Source organism: Taudactylus pleione, unplaced genomic scaffold (genome assembly GCF_031769625.1).
Source record: "Taudactylus pleione unplaced genomic scaffold, aTauple2 ptg000250l, whole genome shotgun sequence".
In the NCBI taxonomy this organism is placed as follows: domain Eukaryota; kingdom Metazoa; phylum Chordata; class Amphibia; order Anura; family Myobatrachidae; genus Taudactylus; species Taudactylus pleione.
The window spans coordinates 9,211,653-9,239,592 of NW_028284652.1; the positions used below are offsets into that span (position 1 = coordinate 9,211,653).

The following is a 27,940-nucleotide window of genomic DNA, read 5'->3' on the forward strand; positions in this document are numbered from 1 at the left end:
CTAGTCAATAAATTAAAGACTATTATGCCCTTATCTTAGAAATACCCCTGCAGAATGTAAATTTTGGTAAAGTTATACACTTAGTCTGGCATATCTCCTGGTGTTTTGGCCAGTGACATTTATAGTTCTCATAATGTATACATGTTTCTGGAAATAGTGGAGTTCCATTACAGATAGATCTCACTTAGAGCCGGCTCCGTCGTGCGCATGCACGAGACCCGGCTAGCGACAGGCGCTCCGGGTCTCGCACCAAAGGGGGCGAGCTGTCGATGTTGAGTGACAGCTCGCCCCCTTTGGTGGGCAGGCCGGGGCGGTGGCTGCCCAAACGGAGGCGTTCCCATGAGAACGCCTGCCGTTTGGGGGCAGCCCCACTGGCATCACTCGTGATGTCATTGGAGAGATTCCGGCTCTGTTAGAGCCGAATCTCTCTGGGGCTTGCGGCCATGAGACCCTACCACAAGGGTCTCATCGCAAGCCCGATAGTCGCGACGGTCTTGATCATCGCGATCATCATCATGGCTGCTCGCTTATAGCTGTGGGTGGCCACCCACAGCTATGCGAGCGGTCAGGAGGCCGCACAAAAAAAAAAAAACCCCTGATTCAGAGCGTCCGGCTCTGAATCAGGGCCTTAATGCATTACAACATTTATATTAACGTAATATAGAGATAACTTATTCCTTAGTAATAAAGCATACTGGGTGTATTATATTGGTGCTTGTATAGAAGCAGACAACATGCAGGCAACATGCAGGCATCAAGTTGAAGGCCTAAAATTTATGTTTGCATGAAAAGATGTGTTAAGTGGTAGCCTATTTTAAATAAACCTTCAAATATATTTGATAGACTAATTTCAAAAGTAATATTGTTTAAGGATCTTTGGCATACAGTAGTAAGAGCTGACTTATTTATGCATGAGGATTTGTCATTGTTGCACATTACTGTCCCTGATTGCTCCCCTTTTTGCTGCCTGGCACAGTCACTATAAGAGATCCATTTCTCATGTAGCCCTTAAGTTGGTCTTATGTACCTTCATCGCTTTCTGTAACTTTCTTATGGTTGTAGGTCTTCTGTACCTCCATCGCTTTCTTATGGTTGTAGGTCTTATGTACCTTCATCGCTTCCTGTAACTGTCCTGTAGGTCTTATGTACCTTTATCGCTTTCTGTAACTGTCCTATAGTTGTAGGTCTTATGTACCTCCACTGCTTTCTGTAACTTTCCTATAGTTGTAGGTCTTATGGACCTCCATCGCTTTCTGTAACTTTGTTATGGTTGTAGTTCTTATATACCTCCATCACTTTCTGTAACTTTCTTATGGTTGTAGGTCTTATGTACCTCCATCGCTTTCTGTAACTGTCCTATAGTTGTGGGTCTTATGTACCTTCATCACTTTCTGTAGCTTTCTTATGGTTGTAGGTCTTATGTACCTTTATCGCTTTCTGTAACTTCCTTATGGTTGTAGGTCTTATATACCTTAATCGCTTCCTGTAACTGTCCTGTAGGTCTTATGTACCTTCATCGCTTTCTGTAACTGTCCTATAGTTGTAGGTCTTATGTACCTCCATCGCTTTCTGTAACTTTCTTATGGTGTAGGTCTTATGTACCTCCATCGCTTTCTGTAACTGTCCTATGGTTGTAGGTCTTATATACCTCCATCGCTTTCTGTAACTTTCAAATAATTGTAGGTCTTATGTACCTCCATCGCTTTCTGTAACTTTCTTATGGTTGTAGGTCTTATGTATCTCCATCGCTTTCTGTAACTTTCTTATGGTTGTAGGTCTTATATACCTCCATCGCTTTCTGTAACTTTCTTATGGTTGTAGGTCTTATGTACCTTCATCACTTTCTGTAACTTTCTTATGGTTGTAGGTCTTATGTACCTCCATCGCTTTCTGTAACTTTCTTATGGTTGTAGGTCTTATGTACCTTTATCGCTTTCTGTAACTTTCTTATGGTTGTAGGTCTTATGTACCTCCATCGCTTTCTTTAACTTTCTTATGGTTGTTGGTCTTATGTACCTCCATCGCTTTCTGTAACTTTCTTATGGTTGTAGGTCTTATGTACCTTTATTGCTTTCTGTAACTTTCTTATGGTTGTAGGTATTATGTACCTCCATCGCTTTCTGTAACTTTCTTATGGTTGTAGGTCTTATGTACCTCCATCGCTTTCTGTAACTGTCCTATGGTTGTAGGTCTTATGTACCTTTATCGCTTTCTGTAACTGTCCTGTAGGTCTTATGTACCTTAATCGCTTCCTGTAACTGTCCTGTAGGTCTTATGTACCTTCATCGCTTTCTGTAACTGTCCTATAGTTGTAGGTCTTATGTACCTCCATTGCTTTCTGTAACTTTCCTATAGTTGTAGGTCTTATGTACCTCCATCGCTTTCTGTAACTTTGTTATGGTTGTAGTTCTTACATACCTCCATCACTTTCTGTAACTTTCTTATGGTTGTAGGTCTTATGTACCTCCATCGCTTTCTGTAACTGTCCTATAGTTGTGGGTCTTATGTACCTTCATCACTTTCTGTAGCTTTCTTATGGTTGTAGGTCTTATGTACCTCCATCGCTTTCTGTAACTGTCCTATAGTTGTAGGTCTTATGTACCTTCATCGCTTTCTGTAACTTTCCTATGATTGTAGTTCTTATGTACCTCCATCGCTTTCTGTAACTTTCTTATGGTTGTAGGTCTTAAGTAACTCCATCGCTTTCTGTAACTGTCCTATGGTTGTAGGTCTTATGTACCTCCATCGCTTTCTGTAACTTTCAAATAATTGTAGGTCTTATGTACCTCCATCGCTTTCTGTAACTTTCTTATGGTTGTAGGTCTTATGTACCTTTATTGCTTTCTGTAACTTTCTTATGGTTGTAGGTATTATGTACCTCCATCGCTTTCTGTAACTTTCTTATGGTTGTAGGTCTTATGTACCTCCATCGCTTTCTGTAACTGTCCTATGGTTGTAGGTCTTATGTACCTTTATCGCTTTCTGTAACTGTGTCCTGTAGGTCTTATGTACCTTCATCGCTTCCTGTAACTGTCCTGTAGGTCTTATGTACCTACATCGCTTTCTGTAACTTTCTTATGGTTGTAGGTCTTATGTACCTTTATTGCTTTCTGTAACTTTCTTATAGTTGTAGGTCTTATGTGCCTTCATCACTTTCTGTAACTTTCTTATGGTTGTAGTTCTTATGTACCTTCATCGCTTTCTGTAACTGTCCTATGGTTGTAGGTCTTATGTACCTTCATCGCTTTCTGTAACTGTCCTATGGTTGTAGGTCTTATGTGCCTTCATCGCTTTCTATAACTTTCTTATAGTTGTAGGTCTTATGTGCCTTCATCGCTTTCTGTAACTTTCCTATAGTTGTAGGTCTTATGTACCTCCATCGCTTTCTGTAACTTTCTTATAGTTGTAGTTCTTATGTACCTCCATCACTTTCTGTAACTTTCTTATGGTTGTAGGTCTTATGTACCTCCATCGCTTTCTGTAACTGTCCTATAGTTGTGGGTCTTATGTACCTTCATCGCTTTCTGTAACTTCCTTATGGTTGTAGGTCTTATATACCTTCATCGCTTTCTGTAACTTTCCTATAATTGTAGTTCTTATGTACCTCCATCGCTTTCTGTAACTTTCTTATGGTGTAGGTCTTATGTACCTCCATCGCTTTCTGTAACTTTCAAATAATTGTAGGTCTTATGTACCTCCATCGCTTTCTGTAACTTTCTTATGGTTGTAGGTCTTATGTACCTCCATCGCTTTTTGGAACTTTCTTATGGTTGTAGGTCTTATGTACCTCCTTCGCTTTCTGTAACTTTCTTATGGTTGTAGGTCTTATGTACCTTTATCGCTTTCTGTAACTTTCTTATGGTTGTAGGTCTTATGTACCTCCATCGCTTTCTGTAACTTTCTTATGGCTGTTGGTCTTATGTACCTTTATTACTTTCTGTAACTTTCTTATGGTTGTAGGTATTATGTACCTCCATCGCTTTCTGTAACTGTCCAATGGTTGTAGGTCTTATGTACCTTTATCGCTTTCTGTAACTTTCTTATGGTTGTAGGTCTTATGTACCTTTATCGCTTTCTGTAACTTTCTTATGGTTGTAGGTCTTATGTACCTTCATCGCTTTCTGTAACTTTCTTATGGTTGTAGGTCTTATGTACCTTCATCGCTTTCTGTAACTTTCTTATTGTTGTAGGTCTTATGTACCTTCATCGCTTTCTGTAAATTTCCTCTAGTTGCAGGTCTTATGTGCCTTCATCGCTTTCTTATAGTTGTAGGTCTTATGTGCCTTCATCACTTTCTGTAACTTTCTTATGGTTGTAGTTCTTATGTACCTTCATCGCTTTCTGTAACTGTCCTATGGTTGTAGGTCTTATGTACCTTCATCGCTTTCTGTAACTGTCCTATGGTTGTAGGTCTTATGTGCCTTCATCGCTTTCTGTAACTTTCTTATAGTTGTAGGTCTTATGTACCTTCATTGCTTTCTGTAACTTTCTTATGGTTGTAGTTCTTATGTACCTTCATCGCTTTCTGTAAATTTCCTCTAGTTGTAGGTCTTATGTGCCTTCATCGCTTTCTGTAACTTTCTTATAGTTGTAGGTCTTATGTACCTTCATCGCTGTAACTTTCTTATAGTTGTACGTCTTATGTACCTTCATCGCTGTAACTTTCTTATGGTTGTAGGTCTTATGTACATTCATCGCTTTCTGTAACTTTCTTATAGTTGTAGGTCTTATGTACATTCATCGCTTTCTGTAACTTTCTTATAGTTGTAGGTCTTATGTACCTTCATCGCTTTCTGTAACTGTCCTATGGTTGTAGGTCTTATGTGCCTTCATCGCTTTCTGTAACTTTCTTATAGTTGTAGGTCTTATGTACCTTCATCGCTTTCTGTAAATTTCCTCTAGTTGTAGGTCTTATGTACCTTCATCGCTTTCTGTAAATTTCCTCTAGTTGTAGGTCTTATGTACCGTCATCGCTTTCTGTAACTTTCTTATGGTTGTAGTTCTTATGTGCCTTCATCGCTTTCTGTAAATTTCCTCTAGTTGTAGGTCTTATGTGCCTTCATCGCTTTCTGTAACTTTCTTATAGTTGTAGGTCTTATGTACCTTCATCGCTGTAACTTTCTTATAGTTGTAGGTCTTATGTACCTTCATCGCTGTAACTTTCTTATGGTTGTAGGTCTTATGTACATTCATCGCTTTCTGTAACTTTCTTATTGTTGTAGGTCTTATGTACCTTCATTGCTTTCTGTAAATTTCCTCTAGTTGTACTGTAGGTCTTATGTGCCTTCATCGCTTTCTGTAACCATCTTATAGTTATAGGGCTTATGTACCTTCATCGCTTTCTGTAACTTTCTTATTGTTGTAGGTCTTATGTACCTTCATCGCTGTAACTTTCTTATGGTTGTAGGTCTTATGTACCTTCATCGCTGTAACTTTCTTATGGTTGTAGGTCTTATGTACATTCATCGCTTTCTGTAACTTTCTTATAGTTGTAGGTCTTATGTACATTCATTGCTTTCTGTAAATTTCCTCTAGTTGTACTGTAGGTCTTATGTGCCTTCATAGCTTCTGTAACCATCTTATAGTTATAGGGCTTACGTACCTTCATCTTTTCTGTAACTTCCTTATGGTTGTTTTGTATGTTGCATGAAATTATTTTACTTTTTGTTTTGTACCAGGACTCTCGAATGAGGGAAACGTTAGGATTCTCAGGAACCGAGCAGCGTCCTGAAGACAAACTTGTAACTGTTGTGTATGGCAGCGACCTTGTTAATATCAACTTCCTCAACTTTATGGCTGTTCAGGAGAACACTGCAAAGGTATTCAGCTGGGCATCTCTGACCTGGGCCTATAATATAGAACAAGTGTATTTTTGTATGTATGTGTATTTATTTTTAATTCATAATGTGCCACAAAGCTTCTGCAGCACCATATGCAGATTATAATTACAGTGTAACTTGACATATCATAAGTACAATACTGTGTAAACTGATATATCAAGTTACAATATGCCTGATGTGCCTGTACATGAACTAAGGGCGAGCACGGAGTGTCAGTGTCGGTGAACAGACTTGGAGACAATACACAAGAAGCAGAGGTGGCAAGGGTAGTGTTAAGAGAGGAAAAGGGAAGTATTATGGAAAGGCAGTGGCGTATCTATAATGGGTGTGGGGTGCACACGGGCCTCTGGGTCCAGGGGGGCCCACACTGCACTCCCTGCACCCATATATAGTTATACTTACCTCTCTGGAGTCCTGGTGTGCCAGCGGGCCGACACTGTAGAACAGTGTCGATAATCACTTGGAAAATGGCGTGGCGGCCATTTTCCCAGAGAGATTCTGGAACCAAGCCAGAGGCTACTGCGCTGCCAGAGAAGAGGGGCCCACACAGTCTGCACACGGGCCCTCTCCTCTATGAATACGCTCCTGTGGATAGACTGCAAAATTGACTAGGTTTAATTTTCTTTGCCACTCTTTGGTAACATTATTTCCCCTAGTTTTTTATGAATTTCTACAATTGAAAGTTATATGTTTAAGTATAGGGCTGTAGCAGCAGCAGCAGCAGTCCTGCTAATATACGCATTGAATCTATACACAAATATACGTAGTCTGACAAAAGCGCCATCTGCTGTCCGGATACATGTATTGCTCTTGCAAACATACGCTACAGGCTTGCAAAACCTTAGTGCCATATGCTTGAATACACCATCTCTGCCGCTCTATTGAATATGTGTTCGGCTTAGAGCAAATCTAAGTTAGGACATGTCTGTGTAAATATATACAATATTATAATATGCCATATGATATACACATGGGTCCACATACATCTAGCTTCCTTGTGCGTTAAACAGCCCTTCTAGTCTTGCCATGTCATGGCGTGACACTGTAGCGCCGAGCATCTTATCTTTCGTCTTTTTATCTTTAAATTTGTCTTATTCGCACAACTTATTTGCGACTTGTAGCGCATGGAGGATAGATGTATGTTGGCACATCTGTAGTTTGTGTATTCTTTCTGTTTATTTTTCAGATTTGGACAGATGGGCTTTTTAAGTTGGCCACAAATATTTTGGCCCAGAATTCATCTCGGAACACGTTCCTGCAGAAAGCGTAAGAAGCGTTCCTTACCTGCCACCCAGTAACACTCTGCTATTGTTTGAGTTCAAAGCCTGATTTATTCCTCCATAGTGACCAGACTGATCAATTTATCCGTAGTTATAGGCCTGATCTACTCCTCCATCTTAATTGGCCTCATCTATTTCTCCATAGTAACCAGCCTGATCTATTCCTCCCATAGTAACCAGCCTGATCTATTCCTCCCATAGTAACCAGCCTGATCTATTCCTCCATCGTAATCTGCCTGATCTATTCCTCCATCGTAATCTGCCTGATCTATGCCTCCCTAGTCATCGGACTGATCTATGCCTCCCTAGTCATCGGACTGATTTATGCCTCCCTAGTCATCGGACTGATCTATGCCTCCCTAGTCATCGGACTGATCTATGCCTCCCTAGTCATCGGACTGATCTGTTTCTCCGTAGTCATCGGACTGATCCATACCTCCCAACATGACCCTGTCCAGATGCTACTGTCCTGGACTTCCCTGGTAAGAGGCGGGGCTGCAGCGCAGTTCAAAAGACAAATAGGGGAACCACACCAACTGCCATTTCACACTCTGCCAAACATCACCGGCTGGGACTCACTGGCAATTGGTGTGACTCCCCTATTTGAATTTTGGATTGTACTGCAGCCCCACCCCTGGAGCCGCCACCAATCATAAATTACCGGGGAAGTCCAGGACCAGAGCATTGTGTCCCTCCTGGAGAGGGTCATGTTGGGAGGTATGCTGATCTATTCCTCCCTAGTCACCGGACTGATCTATTAATTCCCTAGTAACCGGCCTGATCTATTCCTCCCTAGTAACCGGCCTGATCTATTCCTCCCTGGTAACCGACCTGATCTTTTCCTCCCTAGCAGCCGGCCTGATCTATTCCTCCCTAGCAGCCGGCCTGATCTATTCCTCCCTAGCAACCGGCCTGATTTATTCCTCCCTAGTCATCTGACTATTTTGTGTCTTGGGGGTCTATCTGTGTGGGTTTGACAGGAAACTGTGAATGAGGAGTTGCTATCAAGAATGTTCTGACTAATGTAGCACAACTGTAATCCCTCTAGACAGAGTAAGCATACAGCTGATAATAGAACCATCATTTCATGAATTCATCTCCTGAGCTCCCATTGCGGAGCTCATCTCCTGGTTTCCTGTGCCGGGCAGGCATCCTCTCCCCATGTCTTCTGGCAGGTATAGCTCCTCTGCCTCTCTGCATTTAAAGACCTTTCCAAGCCTCCCACCGCACTGATTGCCACTGCTTCCCTAAATACTGCACATACCTCATGGTTTCATTCAGTAAATAATTGTTTTTGTTTCCCAGATATACCAAACTGAAGCTGCAAAAGAACCAGGATGGAAGGATACCAGTGAAGAAGTGAGTATATCTAGCATTTTGCTCAGTTGTACTTTTCTTACAGATTATACGTATGGTTACCGGTGACTAAAGAGGGCACTCCCCAGGCAGCCTATTACTAGCTCATCAGTCAGTCACTGCTGGCTGATAGTGAAGCGCAACAAAATATGCTGGCGCTATATAACTATATGATCATGTTAATAATATTCGTGCTTAGTAGCTTTCTCTTGCTTGTACTTCAAGCATAGTGGATGGAGATTGTAGCTATACAGGCCATACATCCTCCCAGTTGTATACTGGTTTGTGTGTATAGCTTTTATTTCACCTACATATTACATTAGTAGATCTGTGGCAGCAGCTGCCTTATTTCAGCTATAGGTTCACTCTCTTTCATCCTTTCTGCTTTTCCAAGGGCTCCGGCATGGTTTATTATTGTAAACACAGGCTTAGCCATGAAACCAAGGACTAAAGCTGGCCACGCATCTAAAGATTATCTGTCCAACCAGCCAACTAGTTGATTGGTTGGAATGAAAATCTGGTAAACGTATGGGAGTAAGCAATTTGGTCCTAAATGCAAGAAAACAGATGAAAATGGTCGTTCAGACAAGTTTGAACTAATTGTTTAGATCAAACACTTAACAAACTTGTCTGAATGACCATTTTCATCTGTTTTCTGGCATTTAGGAGCAAATTGCTGATCATCATTTACTCCAATACGTTACCAGATTTTCATTCCAACCAATCAACTAGTTGGCTGGTTGGACTGATAATCTTTAGATGTGTGGCCAGCTTGAGAAGGGGTATCTCCCTTTACAGACCTTCCATCATTTCAGTCTGTTAGAGAGAGAGAGAGTCCTAGGGGTATATTTTAATAAAGTGTGAGTTTTTAGAAGTGGAGATGTTACCCATAGCAACCAATCAGATTCTACTTAACATTTAACTAACACCTTCTAGAAGATAATAGCTAGAATCTGATTGGTTGCATTGGCAACACCTCCACTTCTAAAAAAACTCATGTTTGTAAATTTATCCCCTATAGAGAACCTTTCACTAGAGCACAGGTCCTCAAACTCGTTCCTCAGGACCCCAAACAGTGCACTTTTCCAGGTCTCCTCACAGGATCACACGTGAAATAATTACCTCCATCTGTGGATCTTTTAAAATGTGTCAGTGAGTAATGAATACACCTGTGCACCTGCTGGGTGACCTGCAAAACGTGACCTGTGTGGGGTCCTGAGAACCGAGTTTGAGGACCACTGCACTAGAGGGATTTCTTTCTCTTTACCTTATGCATTCTAAAGCGCAGACATGAACCTGAGCTACGTGTTCCCAGTATGTTTGTTTCAAAACTGGGCCACTCTCTGCCTCTGTAGTAGTCTGTCTGATCTATTCCTCCGTAGTAGCTCCATCTTTCCTCCAGACACCCCCTCACCCAGATCTGTAGACCAGTAATGAACACCAAGGACAGTGACGTGCAAAAGGAACTCTGCCCAGCAGCACCAGCATAGAACCGGAGAGGAAATCACTGCCGGGTAGAGCTGGGCCTTTCCACACCCCTCCGTCCTGCACATCACCAATGACAACCTGCTAGCCTCATCTATGTCATCATTTGTAGCTCTCCCTATACTCTGTTTTATTAACTACTTAAGACATGAATATTATGACTTTTCACGTTTGTATTCATTTGGATTGTTGCTTTCAATTATATTATCATATTTTTCTACTTCAGGGTCCATAGGGTATCCACAGGATACCTTGGGGTGTAGGTGTGACGTCAGTCGCAGGGCACCAAAGAGTTAAGCTTTCAGCCTCCCAGGATGCACTAGGTCCCCCTCCTATACCCCGCCCCCGAGCCAAGGCACCTCAGTTTAGTTTGGTGCCCGGTCGAGTCGGGTGCACCTGTTGGAGTGGGGGCTAGAAGAGCCCCTGAAGCTTTTCCTTCATGCAGCTGTGGCTGCACATCTGGATGAACAGCATGGACAGTCAGTCCTGACGTCCATGCTGTCTTCCCTACACCCCGCCGGTACCAGAACGCCGGTACTGATCCGGGGATGCTGGTGGGCATCTGGGGTCACAGCTAGCGGTGACCCCAGATGTTCCGGACCGTGGCCGGATTCAAGGGGGACAGGGGTAAGCAGCGGGGTCCCGCGGTGGGTCCCCGCTGATCACATGGTCCTAAGTCCCCAGGCAGGGGGCTCCCTGGGGACTGGCTGCAGCGTGGAGCCAGGCGACCAACCTGCGCTTCCACTACCCCCTGGGACAGCGGACCGCAGCAGAGCGGTAGCGCTGCGGCGTCCCATGGGTTAAATGCATGCCAGGGGAGCGCGCCTTCCCTGTCTCACAGCCGGCGCCTCCCCCGCTGCACACAGCCCTCTCTGCACTGTGCTGACTGGCCCTGTGCAGCGCTCCTCCCCCAGGCCAGCCTTCTCTCTGCTCCTCGGCGGCCATCTTTTCAGAAGTATGGTGAACGCTGCTGGAAGCCTGCATTGGAAGCATCGTGGTCTGGGTCCCCCCGCATACCTCTCCTCCGCTGTGGTCAGGTCTGTGTATGCAGCGCTGTGTCCTACCAGGCCCTGTGTCTGTGTAGTTGAGTGATCAGCGCTGTTAGTGCAGGAATTGATTTTCTTTGCATTGTATGTGACTGTGCTAGCGCTGCTGCCTGTAACTTTTCTTCTCAAGACTGTCAGCTTTATTACTGTCCCTGTTCTTTCTGCTAAGCCCTTGCGGTGCGGTGCTGCAGGGTGGTCTCTCGCCTATTTAATATATAATTGGTGAGAGGGGTCACATTCGTGGTGCCATCATGTCTGAAAGTGATTTTCCCCTCCGGCTACAGTGTACCACGTGTAAAGTACCGTTAGCGGAGGGGGAGGGTAGCGCGGAGGGCCTTTGCCGGCAGTGTTTGTCCATGGCGCGGCCTCTTACGGTTACAGCACCGGTACAGGAGCCGCCCTGGGCTTGTTTCGCTCAGGCGCTAACAGCTTTAGTGGGCCAGTTAGCTCCGCAGCCCGCGTTTACTCCGATGGGTTTGTCCCAGCAGTCTGTGGTGTCGTCACCCATGCAGGGTTTCCCACAACAATTGGCGGTACCCCACAGTCTCCCTATTTCCCCGCTCCCGGTTTCTCAGGAGCCAGCGTGGGTTAACTCCCTGACGAGTTCTGTACAGCACTTGTCAGATGTGTTGCAAGGGGAGTCTGTGATGCGGCCTCATAAACGGCCGGTGGCGTCTCTGTCCGCTCCTTATGAGGATGACGAAGGGACGTCTGATGATGGGGAGATTCTGGATCCTTACGATCAGGAACCTCTCCATACTAAGGACGCTGATGCTAAGTTCAAAGTATATATTCCTGGACTTATTCGGGCGGTCCGCACAGCTTTGGTGATTGAGGACGAAGTTCCCCCAGCGGCTAAGTCTAAGTATGCCTTTTTCAAAGACGTGAAGGGCGATGCCACAGTCTTTCCTCTTTCGGGTCAGTTGGTGGACCATTTAGAGGAGGCGTGGAAACAGCCTGGCAAAAGATACCAGCCGCAGAGACGCCTGGCGGTGGCTTATCCGTTCGCGGATAATTATTTTGCTAAGTGGGAATCCCCTCCACAGGTGGATTCTCACGTGACCCGTCTTGTCCGTAGTGCCACATTGCCGATGCCATCCATGTCCTCCCTTAAGGATGCTACGGACCGCAAGGTGGAAATCTGCCTGAAGTCCGCTTATTCCCTTGCGGGGGGGGGGGCAGCACGGCCGGCTATGGCCATTTGCTGGGTTGCCAGAGCGATGGAGCGCTGGGCGGATTCATTAGAGGCTTCTTTTGATTCCGACTGTCCGGCCGAACAGGCGGAGTTGATTGGCAATCTCCATGATTCGGCCACCTACATCAACGAGGCGGCTCTAGACATTAGTACTCTGGTGTCTAGAATTTCTTCAGCAGCGGTAGCTGCTCGTCGCACCTTGTGGCTGCGATCCTGGAAGGCGGACGCAGATTCCAAGAAGGGTCTGGAAGCGTTGCCGTTTACCGGAGAAGTTCTCTTCGGTCCGGATCTGGATAAGATTGTGGCCACGCTGGCGGCAGCCAAATCGGCTTGTCTCCCGTCGGCCGCTGCTCCTTCTGGTTCTGGACCATCGTCCTTTCGGTCATCTAGGGCCCAGGGCAGGCCCAAACCACAGTCGTTTCCTCGTCAGGCTGGCCCTAGGAAATCGGTCAAGCCCCGGAAGCAGGCATGGAGTACCAGACGTCCGGCCCCCAAGCCAGATGACAAGCCTGCGGCCTGACGGTCCGGGCCTCCCTTTGGAGGATCCCAGGGTGGGAGGCCGCCTGCTGCAGTTCGCCCAGTGTTGGTCGGTCACTACGACAGACACTTGGGTTCTGGAGGTGGTCTCCCACGGGTACGCCCTCTCCTTCCGGCACAGACCCTCGGCTCGATTCTTCACCACGGGTCTACCATCAGACCGGAACCAGGCTACGTAGCTGCGGAAGGTATTGCACACTATGCTCCAGGCTGGAGTTATAGTATCTGTTCGGCTGGAGTTAAAGTGTCTGTTCCATTCTCCCAGAGGGGCCAGGGTTTCTATTCAAATCTTTTTTTGGTACAGAAACCCAATGGGTCGTATCGTCCGATTCTCAACCTCAAAGCACTCAACAAGTCTTTGCGGGTACCGAAGTTTCGGATGGAGACCCTACGGTCCATCATTCTGGCGCTGGAACCTGGGGACTACATGGTGTCATTGGACATACAGGACGCTTACCTGCATGTCCCTATTCTTTTGCGCCATCAACAGTTCCTCAGGTTTGCAATCCGCAGCGACCACTTCCAGTTTCGGGCGTTACTTTTTGGCCTGGCGACAGCACCACGTGTTTTCACCAAGGTGATGGTGGTCATGGCGGCTTCTCTGCGGCTGTAGGGAGTCCGCATGTTGCCGTACTTGGACGACCTGTTATTGGTGGCGGGATCTCCAGAGCTCCTGTTACGCCACTTGGACCTGACCATTGCCCTGCTGCAACGGCACGGCTGGCTAATCAACTGGCAGAAGTCCACTCTAATCCCGTCTCAGAGGATTCTGCATCTTGGAGCCTTATTGGACTCGGGGCAGCAAAAGATCTTCGTGACGGAGGAAAAGATCTCTGCTTTACAGTCAAGGGTGCGCAGTTGTCTGCACAGCCGCCGGGTGTCTCTACACTCGGCGATGAGGTTACTGGGCTCCATGGTGTCGGTGTTTGACATGGTGGAATATGCCCAGTTTCACTCCAGACCTCTGCAGCACCTGATCCTGTCAAAGTGGAACGGGCTGCCTCAGTCTCTGAAGTCCCAGACGATTGTGTTCACCCCGGAGGTTCGCCTGTCCCTTGCTTGGTGGTTACAGACGACCCACCTCAGCGAGGGACGTCCGTTCTGGGTTCCAAATTGGGTCCTGTTGACAACGGACGCCAGTCTTCGGGGCTGGGGAGCAGTTTCGGGTCCACATCTGTTCCAGGGCAGGTGGACGCCGACAGAAGCGGAGCTTCCAATCAATATCTTGGAACTCCGTGCGGTCTTCAATGCTCTCCAGCAGGCACATCGGTTTCTCCAGGGTTGCCCGGTACAGGTCCAGTTGGACAACGCTACCACCGTGGCCTACATAAACAGGCAAGGAGGAACCCGAAGCCGGGCGGCTCTCGTAGAGGTGTCTCGGATCCTGGTTTGGGCGGAGCGCAATCTTCCGGCCATATCAGCGGTCTTCATCCCGGGAGTGCTCAATTGGGAGGCGGACTTTCTAAGTCGCCAGGACGTTCATCCGGGGGAATGGTCCCTGCACCCGGACGTTTTTCAACTACTGGTGGACAGATGGGGTCTTTCAGAGATCGACCTCATGGCGTCCCGGCACAACAACAAGAGACGAAAGGGCGTCTCTGGTGGATGCTCTGTCCGTCCGGTGGACGTTCCGGTTCGCATACCTGTTCCCTCCGGTCTCCCTTCTTCCACGGGTAATCCGGAAATTCAAACAGGAAGGAGGGACGCTCCTGTTGATAGCTCCCGCGTGGCCCAGACGGCACTGGTTCTCAGACCTTCAGGGTCTGTCCGTGGACAGTCCTCTGCGGTTGCCGCTACGACCGGACCTCCTGTCTCAGGGTCCTTGTCGTCACCCGGACCTGACTCGGCTGTCTTTGACGGCGTGGCTGTTGAGACGGCCATGCTGAGGTCCCGGGGGTTTTCCAGCTCTGTGGTGCGTACCATGTTGCGAGCTCGGAAACCGTCTTCCGCGAGGATATACCATCGCGTGTGGCATACGTTCTTCCAGTGGTGTCGACCGAGAGGTTATGCACCGCGGGAGTTTCGTCTGTCTCGGATTCTCGCCTTCCTGCAAGCGGGACTAGATCATGGGCTTCGCCTTGCTTCTTTGAAGGTACAGGTTTCGGCCCTGTCTGTCTGGTTTCACCGTAGGATTGCTACAATCCCGGATGTGCGCACCTTTATGCAAGGTGTTGTCCGCATTCAGCCGCCCTTTGTTCCACCTGTGGCGCCTTGGGTTTTGGCTGTGGTCCTGAGGGCTCTCCAAGGACCGCCGTTTGAACCACTGGGATCAGTGGATCTTAAATGGCTAACAGCTAAGACTGTTTTCCTTCTGGCTATTGCTTCGGCCAGACGTGTTTCTGAGTTAGGGGCTCTTTCTTGTAGACCCCCTTTCTTGGTTTTTCATGGGAACAGGGCAGTACTCCGCACTCGGCCCGAGTTTCTTCCCAAAGTTGTTTCCCAGTTTCATGTTAACGAGGAAATCGTTGTTCCGGCCTTTAACTCACCGGGTCTTTCCGTTGGTGAGGCCTCTTTGGATGTTGTGCGGGCCTTAAGGACTTATGTTGACCGCACTTCTTCGTTTAGGAAGTCGGACGCTTTGTTTGTCCTCTATGGCTTCCGTAAAAAGGGTTGGCCTGCTTCAAAGCAAACTTTGGCAGCCTGGATCCGTATGGCTATTTCTGAAGCTTATCTTCATGAAGGCCTACCGGTTCCTCCTTCTCTGAAGGCTCATTCCACTAGGTCTGTGGGTCCTTCGTGGGCAGCTCGACGTGGTGCCTCTGCAGTCCAGATCTGCAAGGCTGCTATGTGGTCCTCTGTCCATACCTTCGTGAGGTATTACAGGTTTGACACCTTCGCCTCTCAGGATGCTTCCTTCAAGCGGCGGATTCTCCTTTCTGCACAGGAGCGTCCCCACCCTTAAAGGATACTGCTTTGGGACATCCCCAAGGTATCCTGTGGATACCCTATGGACCCTGAAGTAGAAAATATGAGATATGGTAAGAACTTACCCTTGTTATCTCTATTTCTACGAAGTCCATAGGGTTCCACAGGACTCCCGCCCTGTCGCACCTGTGCTGCAGATGGGCTTTGCTCTGGTCACCGGTTTTCCGTCTCCCTCTGGTGAGAATGTGATTCTTGTATGTGTCCAGATCTTTGTTCTCTCTCTTCCTTCTCCTCCTCCGGCCTATGGCTTGGTAACTAACTGAGGTGCCTTGGCTCGGGGGCGGGATATAGGAGGGGGACCTAGTGCATCCTGGGAGGCTGAAAGCTTAACTCTTTGGTGCCCTGCGACTGACGTCACACCTATACCCCAAGGGATCCTGTGGAACCCTATGGACTTCGTAGAAATAGAGATAACAAGGGTAAGTTCTTACCATATCTCATATTATTTTTCTCAGACAACTTATATATGTGTTTTACCTCTGCGCTCTTCTTTTGGTCTTTTCCAGCATCCTAAAGATGTTTGCAGCTGACAAGAAGAGAGTGGAGACTGCACTTGAGTCCTGTGGCCTGAACTTTAACCGGGTAACAACCGGGTCTTGCAGTCGCATTACTATTGTGTATCAGTCTCATTGTGGGCACACAGCACTCTCTCACACGCACATCCAAACATTGCTCATCTGAGTCCCTATGACCCAACTTCCTTATTAAAGTAACTTTGCTGTATTACTGTTATGTAAAGATTGCTTGACTCTGTGTGAACAATACAAGTTAGGCTGGGTACACACCTGAACGATATCTTCCCGATTTGGCTAAATCAGAACAACAGATCGGGCATATCATACAGTGTGTATGCCCGATTTGCGCACTCCCGCGGTCGCATGCAATATCGTGTGATTGGCCGTGCTGCACAGTCAATCACATGATATCGCATCATGATCCTATTAATGAAGGACTGAATAGTGATTGTTCCATCGTTCAGTAAATCTTTTAAGTGTACCGGCAATCATGTGATGTCCAGAGTGAAGGCAAATCGCCCTGCACATTGGCACAATTGCTGGTTGTTTAGGTGTGTACCCAACCTTAGTGAGGGATAAAATGGCTGTGTGTTATTCATGTGTGTTTGTTGGTTTTAGGCCTCTAATTACTCCATTTTCCAATGCACACATGAGCACACTGGCAGCCTGTGTGCACTTCCAGCTGTATATGGCCTATGTTTACCTGTCTTTTGGACAAACTTTAAAAAACAACCCATATGCTCTCCAAAATCTCTGCGCGAACTTGCAAAAACAAACTCACAAACGACCTTAGTATTTTTTTTTCTGCAAAAAGTGTTCAAAAATGAACCTGACTGGAGATAGCAGCAACCAGGGGCGTATTTATAATGGGTGCAGGGTGTGCGGGGCACATGTGCCCCTGGGTCCAGGGGGGCTGCACACCCTGCACCCATAGTATTACTTACCTCTCTGGAGTCCCACGTCGGTGCGGGTGTCCGGGGCTGTAAAAATGACTGGAAAATGACCGCCACGCCCATTTCCCCGTTGTTTGCACATGCGCAGTACAAAGAAAATGGCAGCCGTGGCCATTTTTCCGATGACCAGCGCGTACTTTATAGACTCTAGGTGCACTCTAGTGCCCAGAGTTTATAACTCCGGCGCTGGCCGTGCACAGCTCAGTGCGCAGCCGGCCGCCATACAGAGAGGAGGGGGCCAGTGTCGGAGACTGCACACAGGCCCCCTCCTCTCTAGAAATGCCCCTGGCAGCAATCCATTCCCTGGTCAACGCATACATCAGGATTCACTCTGCATCTGCCAAACTACCACCTTCCCACACAAAGCTGTTACCTAAGTATCACACCTCCTCCTCACCACACTTTCTTTTACTCTGTGGAAGTTACCCTCACTGTCTTTATTGAAGCCTAGTATAGGAGAGTAGAGCATCTGGTTTAAATTTTAGCCTTTTCATTTTGTAATTTAGAGTTTGGACAGCAATAAAATGAGTAACTTTGTACCTGGGCAAACTATGTTACAATGCAAAGGGTACACACACTTTTAAATTGCATGCAGGGTAAATACTGGCTGCTGTTGCATGTAGCCCACAGATGCTGGATAGCTTTATTTTTATACTGCAATTTAGATTCGAGCTAGAACACGCACCTACCAAGTCTAAATCTCTCTGCATGTTAAATCTTCCTTTCCCGCAGTGCAGCATGGTTTTGCCCAGATGCATAGTTACTCCCTTTTTTTGCTTTGCTCCCAACTCAGAAGAATCACCTCCATTAACATTGTGGGATATAGTTATGAGATAGGCGGCCGCGATGCCACCGGTCTCAATACCGACAGGGAATCCCGACAAGGGACTTAAGATAGACGTCGAAATACTGACGCCTATCTTAATCCCGGCGCCGGAACTCCAAAGGACGCCAGACCAAACGAGGCTGGCGAGTCTGGGGTGCCCTTAACTTTAGCCGCGCGTGCGGGGAGGGGGGGGCGGGAGGTTTAGGGAGCGTAGCGGGGTTAGGCACTAAGGGGGGAGACTTAGGTTTAGGCATTAATGGGGAGGGTTAGGGTGCAGGGTGGGGAGGGTTAGGGTTAGGCTACACTAATGGAGGGTTAGGGTTAGGGGGGAAGGGAGGAGGGTAAGTATACTTACCCGACCCCTATCGGGATGCTGCTGTCGGTATTCTGACAGGAGGCATCCCTACAGCCGGCATTACGTACCGATTCCAACATTGTTTATTGCAGTCATTGTGCAGCAGTGTGGAATTCACTTCTTTAATAGACTCTTTACTGCCCTCTTGTAGCCAAAGAGCACAATGCAGCTGTTTTACTTTACTTGAACAGATATAAAGGTATAAGGGTGTCCTATTAGACAAAATACACTATAAATTGAAATGGTGTATGAGTCCAAAAGATAGTATGTTTTATTAGGTCTTCCCAATGTGACACATGTTTATACCATCATAACAGTTTGCCGTAACGGGAGTTTAATTATTGTTTTTGAGGAACTTGACGGATGAATGTAAATAAAGGTATATTTGTACTTACCATTAAATCCCTTTCTCAGAGGCTGTAAATGGACATAGACATTGGGTTATATTACATCTAGGAGGCTGGGGGGCAAATGAATCAAACTTTCTAAAGTGTGGAAAAGTTACCCATAGCCAGGAACAGACTGGGCCCTGGCAGTCCCCCTGATGCGTGCACAGCAAAAGGGGCATGGCCTCACTTAAAGGGGGCATTGCCACATCTCATGAGGTGTGCCATGAGTCATGGGTGCTTGGCCCCGTCTTTCAGGGTCCCGGGCGAGCAGAGCGCCAGGAGCTGCTTGACCAGGGTTTGCAGCTGGACCGGCCCATCTGCCCTTCTGGCATTTGCCAGAAGTGCCAGATGGGCAGTCCTGACCTGCTCATAGCAACTAATCAGCTTCTACCTATCATTTATTATTATTATTATTATTATTATTTTTCCACTCTTTAGAAGGTTTGATACATCTTACACTGGGCATTAGAAAACACATACAATGACTCCACCATAATGGTAGTACTGTACACTTTGTAAATTAGGAATAGGTGCACAAGGGCACCAGATGGCTGCTCTACAATCCTGTCTGTGGGCCTGATTCAGCAAGGAACGCATGCTAGCAGACGAACGCACCCAGCCGCTGCGAGAATATGCTAATAAATGCATACACATGGAGGCCGCAGCACAAGAAGCAGACACCCAACAAAACATAAAGCTGCCCACTTATGCCGTGATTGACAGCGTGAACATCGAGTGCCATCGAAGCTGCATGTAAGCTAATGGTAGACCTGAATCTGCCACAGGACTTGAGAGATCACTGCACGCAGAGAGGTGCCCGGCTGCGTGCGGTGCCTCTGAGATTAATTTATGCATGCCCCTGTAATGGTGTGCGAATGCACAGGCACGCCTGCGTTCGGCCGACCACCCCCCTGTCACCACCAACAAATGGCACTTCCTGTCAATCAACATCGGAGGTCTCTGCGGGCTCCCTGCGTACTCTGAGAGAGCCCTTACCATACTCAGCAACCTGTTCGCATACACGCGATGAATACGCATGCACAGATCGCAAACATCGGCTCGTAACGTGCGTTCTCTCGTTTGCTGAATCAGGCCCTGTGCCCCATACGGCACTACACAAGGAGGACTGACCACATTGGATCAGTGTGCTTTGAGCTCAGAGATGACTGTTACCGCCACCACCACACAATAGGCCTGCCTGATCCATGGACATGAAGATGTTCTGCTCTGACCTTCCCTTAGATCTGAGGAATCGGCCTAGGTCAGGGGGAAAGGATAGGTCTACTGAAATGTCCATGAATACATTAGCACACCCCTGCCTCTGTGCCATAGAGGGTCAGCTTGTAATTTTCTCACAAGTCCAACAGATCTTTTTCAGAGGACCCCAAGATCCGCCCAAGGTTGGGCTTTGGAATGTAGTAATCACTTGCTTGGATGTTAGTTGCCGCCCATTGCTTATATGGCTAAAACAGAGATGTACTCCTCCTGTGAATGTGTGACCCTGATATCATGGCTTGGGGGCTTATGCTACAGATCAGCCACAGCTGTATCACCCTCTGCAAGGTCCTTGAGGAGAGTGTCCATGTGCTCAGGGCCAGATAGTTGACTCTGAGTTTGTGAACATTGATTGGTCTCCTGAGACCACGTGATATGACAGTTTTCCCTTTCTTATCAGTAAAATATATTTGTGATCAGTTTTAAATGTCTCTTACCTTCCTTCTGCTGTTCCTGTGTAGTGCCAAGTCTTTAGACCATAAACCCTTTATCTTCTATTTAGAGTGAGTCCATCAAGCCGGAGGAGTTCACCTTTGAAATATTTGAGCGGTTTCTCAATAAGTTATGCCTTCGCCCGGATATTGATAAGATCCTACTGGAGCTGTGAGTTATTTACACATTCATACTTTCATCTTCTAATTTATCCATTATAAACCTTTGTTGTACTACTACCTATAATTGTGAAATTATTGATTTCCTTTATTTATAACTAACATCTTATAATGTTAAATACTTTTTAAATACTTTCTGTAGCTTTTAGAAATGAAAATACAGCATTTATTCTACATATTATCTGCCTTATTTTATTATCCGCCAATTCTTTCTCCTCATCCTTGTTCCGACTCCCACCTCTCATGCCTTCTCTTCCTTTCATGGAGATTACTACTTCTATTAGTGCTTCTCATCACCTTTATGGATATATATATATATTATAGTGCCAGCGTAATGATCAACTGTGCTTTTTTAAATCCTTCTAGTTCTTTAATGCTCCATTCACTTCACTTTGTTTTTTTCTTTGTGTTTTCCTCTCATTATATTCTATATTTGACTCATTGTTGCTCTGCATTGTTCCCACTTTTATTATTTTTCAAGCAAAGAGAAAATATGCAGATAGCAAACTTCCTACATGTACGTAAATGTATGAAACCAACAAGGGCACACTATTCATGCTCACTCCTTTTATTTGCTGTAAAGTCTCTTTGTACTTCCATCTTGTCATTGCTTTCTGTCTCTTTTCTCTACTTCTTATTGTAGAGGAGCTAAAGGGAAACCTTACTTAAATCTGGAGCAATTGATGGAATTCCTAAACCAGAAGCAGAGGGATCCACGACTCAATGAGATCCTTTTCCCTCCACTAAATAGGGACCAGGTGCGCCAGCTTATTGAGAAGTACGAGCCCAACAAACAATTTCTGCAGCGGGGTAAGTCAGGAAACTGAAGAGCACATAGGAAATTGCTGATGATTATTTTACAAGTAAGGAATACTGTACTTCCCAAGGATCACATATTTGGAATTAAAATACCTCAGAAAGGCCCAAGGCCATAGCAATATGAAGCTGTGGCGACATTACGATAGGGCCTAAGAATGTCATCGGCGGGCTGTTCCACACCCTATGGGGGTGTCTAGGACTTCCAAATACGATAGGCTTACCTCAGCCCCCCTTCCCTCTCCTACCTTTATGGTAACCCTGCATTGCCATATGTGCCAGTTGCAGATATTATTATTATCCTTTATTTATATGGCGCCACAAAGGTTCTGCAGCGCCTTACACAGTACATAAATGAGCACACAAGAAAAAACAGTAATAGTAGTACAAAACAATGCAGGACAGGGACATGGTTTATAAACATTGCTGCATACCACAAGCAGCAGGACATAGGCAACCAAGTGATAGGTGCCAATTGGGGAGTTAGGAGTACATGATAGTATAAGTAAGGGAGGAAAAGCACATGAGGGATGAGGGTCCTGCTCGTGAGAGCTTACATTCTAAAGTATACCAAAGTTACCTGCTCCCCGCAGTGGCATCTCTAGGTAAGGTTATATATTAATTTGTCTAAACTTTTTCTCTCCTTTCCAGACCAGATGTCCATGGAAGGCTTTAGCCGCTTTCTGGCTGGGGATGAGAACAGCATTGTCCCCCCGGAGGCTCTTGACCTGAGTGATGATATGACGCAACCGCTCACCAGTTACTTTATCAATTCCTCCCACAACACCTACCTCACCGGTAAGACGTCCGTGGGACACGCACATAGATGTGTGGCTGTATCCTGTTCTAGCACTGAGCTGGGCCTCTGATTTTGTATGTACTGTAAATGAAAAGCATAGACAGCATGTTCATATTATTCACAGATTATCATATTAAACAGCAAAATCAGTGAAGTAGATTTACTGAGAGCGGCCATTGTGGTCCCTTTAACACTTTTAATTGGAGTTGTAGCTTACATATAAGTAAATCACCCCCATTATATGAACTCCATCCTCTAATTGAACAATTATTTAGTATCGGAAAGATTTCTTAAGTAAATTGACAATCACTGGGTGTACATACTATACATTGGTCCTGCAGATTGGTCGCAGGCCGTATAGTTGCACAATATATCGTATAGTGATGCAGAGGTGATGGCCAGTATGTCAGTTGCCATAATGATTTTACCATGATTAATATTAGTATGTAACCTTGTGCTTATTTCTCCCCTACTCCGCCTATATGTGACCTCTCTTCCTTTCTCGCTCCCTCTCTGCGACTCATGTTGTGCAGCCGGACAGCTGACTGGTAACTCCTCCGTGGAGATGTACAGACAGGTGCTGCTCACAGGCTGCCGCTGTATTGAGCTGGACTGCTGGAAGGGACGCCCCCAAGATGAAGAGCCCTTCATTACCCATGGTTTCACCATGACCACTGAGATACCGTTCAAGGTACTAAATAAGTGCCATAGCTGAGAATGGTATGTTGTGTTACCCTCTGATAAGTCAGATTGTAATTGTCTCCTCTCACAAACAGGAAGTCATTGAAGCAATAGCAGAAAGCGCCTTCAAAACCTCCCAGTTTCCAGTCATTCTATCATTTGAAAATCATGTTGACTCGTAAGTACTAGACTAATACTATTCCAGTTCGTTCTCTTTTGTTTTCCTCATTACTTTTTGTTCAGCGATTTATCATCACACACTTAATTATTGCCCTGTATTCCCTCCTTTGTGAATTTTTTTTTTCACTCAATCAATTCTGCAGTGCAAAGCAACAAGCTAAGATGGCTGAATATTGTAGGAACATCTTTGGAGACGCGCTCTTAATCGAACCCCTGGAGAAATATCCTGTGAGGAGACCTTTTATTATTAATTCAGCTTCTATCTGTTCTTTTCCATTCATTCTCCTGTTGTTATTTTCCTCTTTCAGTACAAGCACATCTGCCTACTCCATATTTCCCTCCACACTCTCACATATGCCCTCAATGGACACAATTCTCTCTCTGGGGACCACTTACATCCCTATTTTACCATTTTCAAGCCCCTCAGTCTAATGTTTACCACACGGTTTTACTGTTGTAAGTCATATTATATAATTGACCTGATATCACAGCATGTGTCACCAAAGACCATGATGCCCGTTTATGTTCCTTTCAGAATCCATAGTATCATTGTAAAGCTTGTTGGTAAATGATGTCCTCCCTTACAGTGCGCAATACAACATGCAATAGTCTAGAAGGTCTTCCCGCACAATCTGAAGAGGTGCACTGTACAAAAGTTTAAAGCTAAATCCTACCACTCTATAACCACTGCCCAGGTTAGCCTCAAAGGGTTTAAATGAATCATTAGTAAAGAGACATCATGGCTACATTTATTATGTGTGGCTCTTTTGTGTGTTAGAAACGTTGCTTGAAATTAGACAATGTGCACTGAGAAACCTGCATTTTTACGGAGCTGAAACTGTCAGCTGCAAAATAAGTCCACTGACAGTATGAGAGAACACCCAATCTGTACCAGCTCAGGGCTGGTGCAAAAATCAAGCCCTTAGGTGGAGCAGAAATGGGCATTCACCTCTACACAACAAGGATGCCACTAAAAATGTGTCCTTTCCTCCCCTACATCTCAAATCTGTATCCACACCTTGCTATATGAAATATTGTTTCTGCGCTGCTCCACCAAGCAAGGTACTGCAGTATGCCTTCTCCGTAATTTGCCAGGAAGACTCTCACTCCACCCTTTCCAACTGCTGTCTCAACATTTTGCCCTTGCATATTGCTGCCATCTTGGCAAACTTATGCACTTTAGCACAAATTGAAGCGCACAGCAAGCGTGTTGTGATGCTCTTCAGCCACTTTGGTCTTCATAAATGTGGCCCGGTATATTATTTAGTACTCCAGTTGCACTTAAAGACACAGTGGTCCACGATGTGTTTCGGACACTTGGCCCAACTGCCAATTAAGTGACTCTTGCTCAATTGGGGCATCCACATGAGCCGCAAAATTGGACGGTTAGCTACAGGGTGGCCACATTTGTGGTCAGCACTACTGTCCCTGCCTGTGGTTTGCTTCTTCCACTTCTCAACTCCAAAAGGCTTGGCTTACTGGACCGCCTCAGCTCATGCCTCCATCCCAATCCTTCACCAACCCCTGCATTGCTTACTGTACCTCCTCAGCTCATGCCTCCATCCCAATCCTTCACAAACCCCTGCATTGCTTACTGTACCTCCTCAGCTCCAGCCTCCATCCCAATCCTTCACAAACCCCTGCATTGCTATAACCTTTAACTTCCATACCTATTGCATACTTAAAATGTCACTCTTTTGGTCACCAGCTTCAGCCGGGTGTGGCTCTCCCAAGCCCCCAGGAACTCATGGGGAGGATTCTAGTGAAGAATAAGAAGAGGCATCGGGGAGGGGGGAAGGGCAGCGTCAAGAGAAGAGTCAGCGAGCAGCCGTCCAACACTTACAGTGACTCTTCCAGTGTGAGCGAGTCTCCTGCAGTGGGTATGTGACAGGGATCCTACATGTCAGGGGTATAGTATGTGCAGCTTTCAGCATTTGTTTTTTGGACCAGACATAAAGGAACATGATCCTCAAAATGTTATAACAAAATTATTTACAAAAATATTTCATGTAAAAAAGTCTCAGGTTTAATTGTTTTCACGGTAGTCTCCCTTTACAGTAGAAGTCTATCAAATCATTATAAGTACTATATCCCAGCTGATAACATTTCAGGTGTTCCCTAGTAGAAAGAAGATATTCCTTACAGGCTGTAACATATCTCCTAGTTCTGGCTGTTACTTTTATATTTAATAGAACATGGCAGACAGCCAGTATCCTGGGCTTATAGATTGCACTCTCATAAATTTAGGTCTAGCTCACAAAATGGCTGCCGCCTCCCTCTGTAGGTGACGGAAGCTCTTTATAGATATAGGGCAGAAGAATAATATCAGAGATTTAAAACATTTATTTTCTTCATTATGAGATTTTAAAATAAAGAAGAGGCAATGATCTCTTTATCTACCATAGCCTATATCTCTCCAGGCGCTGCCATTCTCCACCTGCTGCCTGAGAAAGCAGAGAGCTGCAGTGCATTATCCATGTGCAACCTAAGACTTGATGCCCCTGTATATTGTGGAACGTACTGTATATTTGCAGCATGTTTGTCTAAGAGAAATGGCTGTAATTGTAACTGTAATTGTAATACGATTGTTGCACCTGTGTATATGCTTTCTTCCTCCTAATGACATGTTCCATGTGCAGGAGCACTGATATCTGACTCAGCTGATGTATCGCTGACACTTTCCAATGGGGATGAAAAAATGGAGGAGAGGATTCCTAAGTGTGTGGAGCCACGCAAGTCTATAGGTGAGATTACTACTGTGGTACTGTAGTGATAATAATAATGTATATATGATGTACTTGCCTTACCCTTATTATACCTTTCTCAGACCGTGATGCTTATAGTGAGGAGGAGGAGGATGAAGAGCCGTCTGATCCTAAAAAGTCTGATGAAGTAAGTCCTGCTGCCAGAAAACACCAAGGGCCATTTACTACAGCTCTGCCAATGTCTGACCTTTTGTCTTTCAGGGCACTGCAAGCAGTGAGGTCAGTGCCACAGAAGAAATGTCCACTCTTGTTAATTACGTGGAACCTGTTAAGTTCAAGTCATTTGATGTAGCCAACAGTGAGTAACCTAGGGATGAAACAAGTGGGCGAGTGCTGCTGTACGGGGGCAGAGACAATGGCCCTGATTCAGGGATGTTTGCAGCGGCCATCTCGTACGCAGTGGATGTGCGCAAATATGCAAATTTTGTATACACCGGATATGTACTGAGACGCCCACATCGCAAATTCAAGCAACTGTGTACAAATACGCAGCCGCCATCCCATAGCATAATCGGCCATCTGAGTAAGCCCTATTGTCGTACAGAATGCCCGCTTAAATTGGGAGGTCAGAACCTCTTTATCTGCATATGGGATCACAGGCGTGGGCTATGTCACTCCCCGGTAATGGCCGGGACATGCCTGCTTTTTTTGCCACCACTCCCCGTTACCTCTCCCAAACGACCTCTAACTGTCAATCGCTTTTTGAATGAATAGTTGCTGCAAGCGACTACGGTAATGTACCTTGATGCTTGCGCAATGCGACCCCGACGGCTCATAATTGCTCAACTGCGTGAATATCCGAATGGCGTACATCTCTGTATCAGGCCCAATGTGTGGAGCCTCTATCCATGGGAGCGTGGTGAATGGAATATTTGCTATACGTTGAATTACAGATGTTGATCTGCTTAAAATAGCTGTATTGTATTTTATCATTAGTCGTGTAAATAATATAATAAGTATATTGCAAAGTACATGTTTTTGTTTAGATTTAGTACTTTGTACCATTCATTAGAAAAAGTGATTATGTCAAATATAATTCAGCTATATTTGGACTAAACAAACTTTATTAAGTTACTCCATTAGGCTCTTATTTTAGGTTTGCTTAAAGTAATTTATAAAATATGACTATTTTCTGTTACTTTTGGCTGCTGTACTGTAATTACACTCCTGCAGTGCCCAGGTCCAAGCTCTGAGTAGGGGTTAGGATGCTTTTTGCATTTCATGGACTGCAAAACGAACATGAGGACCACTTCCATCAAATCTGTCTCTAATGCCATCAAATCTATCACCCTCTCAAATCCATAAGTTGCGTAAAAAATCGTGAAAAATGCGTTTAATGTATTGGGTCTGGTATTTCGGGGGGCCGTAAGAAAGCGACAAGTGTTTTAAACATCGCACGTGGCTGGTGCAGGCATTTTATTAAAACCGTTAAAAAAAAACACCTGCGCCAGCAACGTGCAATGTTTAAAAGACTTGTCGCATCATTAAGGCCCCCAGAAATACCAGACACAATACATTAAACACATTTTTCACAACTTTTTTTTTTTTGCCCAAAATTTCAGTGGTCGTTTTTTACCATGTATGTAACTTACGAAAACATTTTGGGGTAAAGTATCATTAGAGAGGGGTGTGCAAAGGGTTGTGAAAGAAATTCCCACATTTTTAACCAAAAAAGGATTTTGCTATTTTTTTGTCAATGTCTGAGATGGAGAAAAGTTTTCTCCAGTATTTCACAAAAAAATGGCGATAAATTATAGCTGGTGGAATGATATCGCCGAAAAAACGGGCTATAATATCGCCGCTAATTGAATACGGTCCTAAGTCGCAATGCGACTTGACTAGGAGGTACCATAGGGATGCCCACTGCTGCCTTCCCATATTTGTACGACAACGTACAACAACGTAAACATCGGTAACATCGATACAGCCACACAGCTTGTAAGTCAAGTCTGACCTGCCTCAAATACTGCGGCTCTCCTGACACGCAGAGAGCTCTCATGCTGCGAAGGCGATTGTAATGGCTAATTTATGCACGCCCATGTAACAGCGGTCAGACACGCCTGCATTTGCCTAACCATCCCTTGTTACCTCCCCCAATGCTGACTACTTGT

The 27,940-nt window shown here is 45.6% G+C and overlaps 1 protein-coding gene across 4 annotated transcripts in view; it reads left to right on the forward strand.

Annotated features, from left to right (window-relative positions):
* Positions 1 to 27,940, forward strand: part of PLCB3 (phospholipase C beta 3) — a 138,828-nt gene that overhangs the window by 86,175 nt on the left and 24,713 nt on the right. For all 4 annotated transcript variants that reach the window (XM_088480082.1, XM_088480081.1, XM_088480084.1 and 1 more), the window contains exons 4-17: positions 5,679 to 5,819; positions 7,027 to 7,106; positions 8,426 to 8,479; positions 16,171 to 16,246; positions 20,480 to 20,580; positions 21,232 to 21,398; positions 22,056 to 22,202; positions 22,737 to 22,894; positions 22,980 to 23,062; positions 23,208 to 23,292; positions 24,773 to 24,944; positions 25,704 to 25,808; positions 25,892 to 25,956; positions 26,031 to 26,127. In XM_088480082.1, the coding sequence (XP_088336208.1) occupies positions 5,679 to 5,819; positions 7,027 to 7,106; positions 8,426 to 8,479; positions 16,171 to 16,246; positions 20,480 to 20,580; positions 21,232 to 21,398; positions 22,056 to 22,202; positions 22,737 to 22,894; positions 22,980 to 23,062; positions 23,208 to 23,292; positions 24,773 to 24,944; positions 25,704 to 25,808; positions 25,892 to 25,956; positions 26,031 to 26,127 (1,531 nt within the window). The remainder of the gene's footprint in view (positions 1 to 5,678; positions 5,820 to 7,026; positions 7,107 to 8,425; positions 8,480 to 16,170; positions 16,247 to 20,479; positions 20,581 to 21,231; positions 21,399 to 22,055; positions 22,203 to 22,736; positions 22,895 to 22,979; positions 23,063 to 23,207; positions 23,293 to 24,772; positions 24,945 to 25,703; positions 25,809 to 25,891; positions 25,957 to 26,030; positions 26,128 to 27,940) is intronic.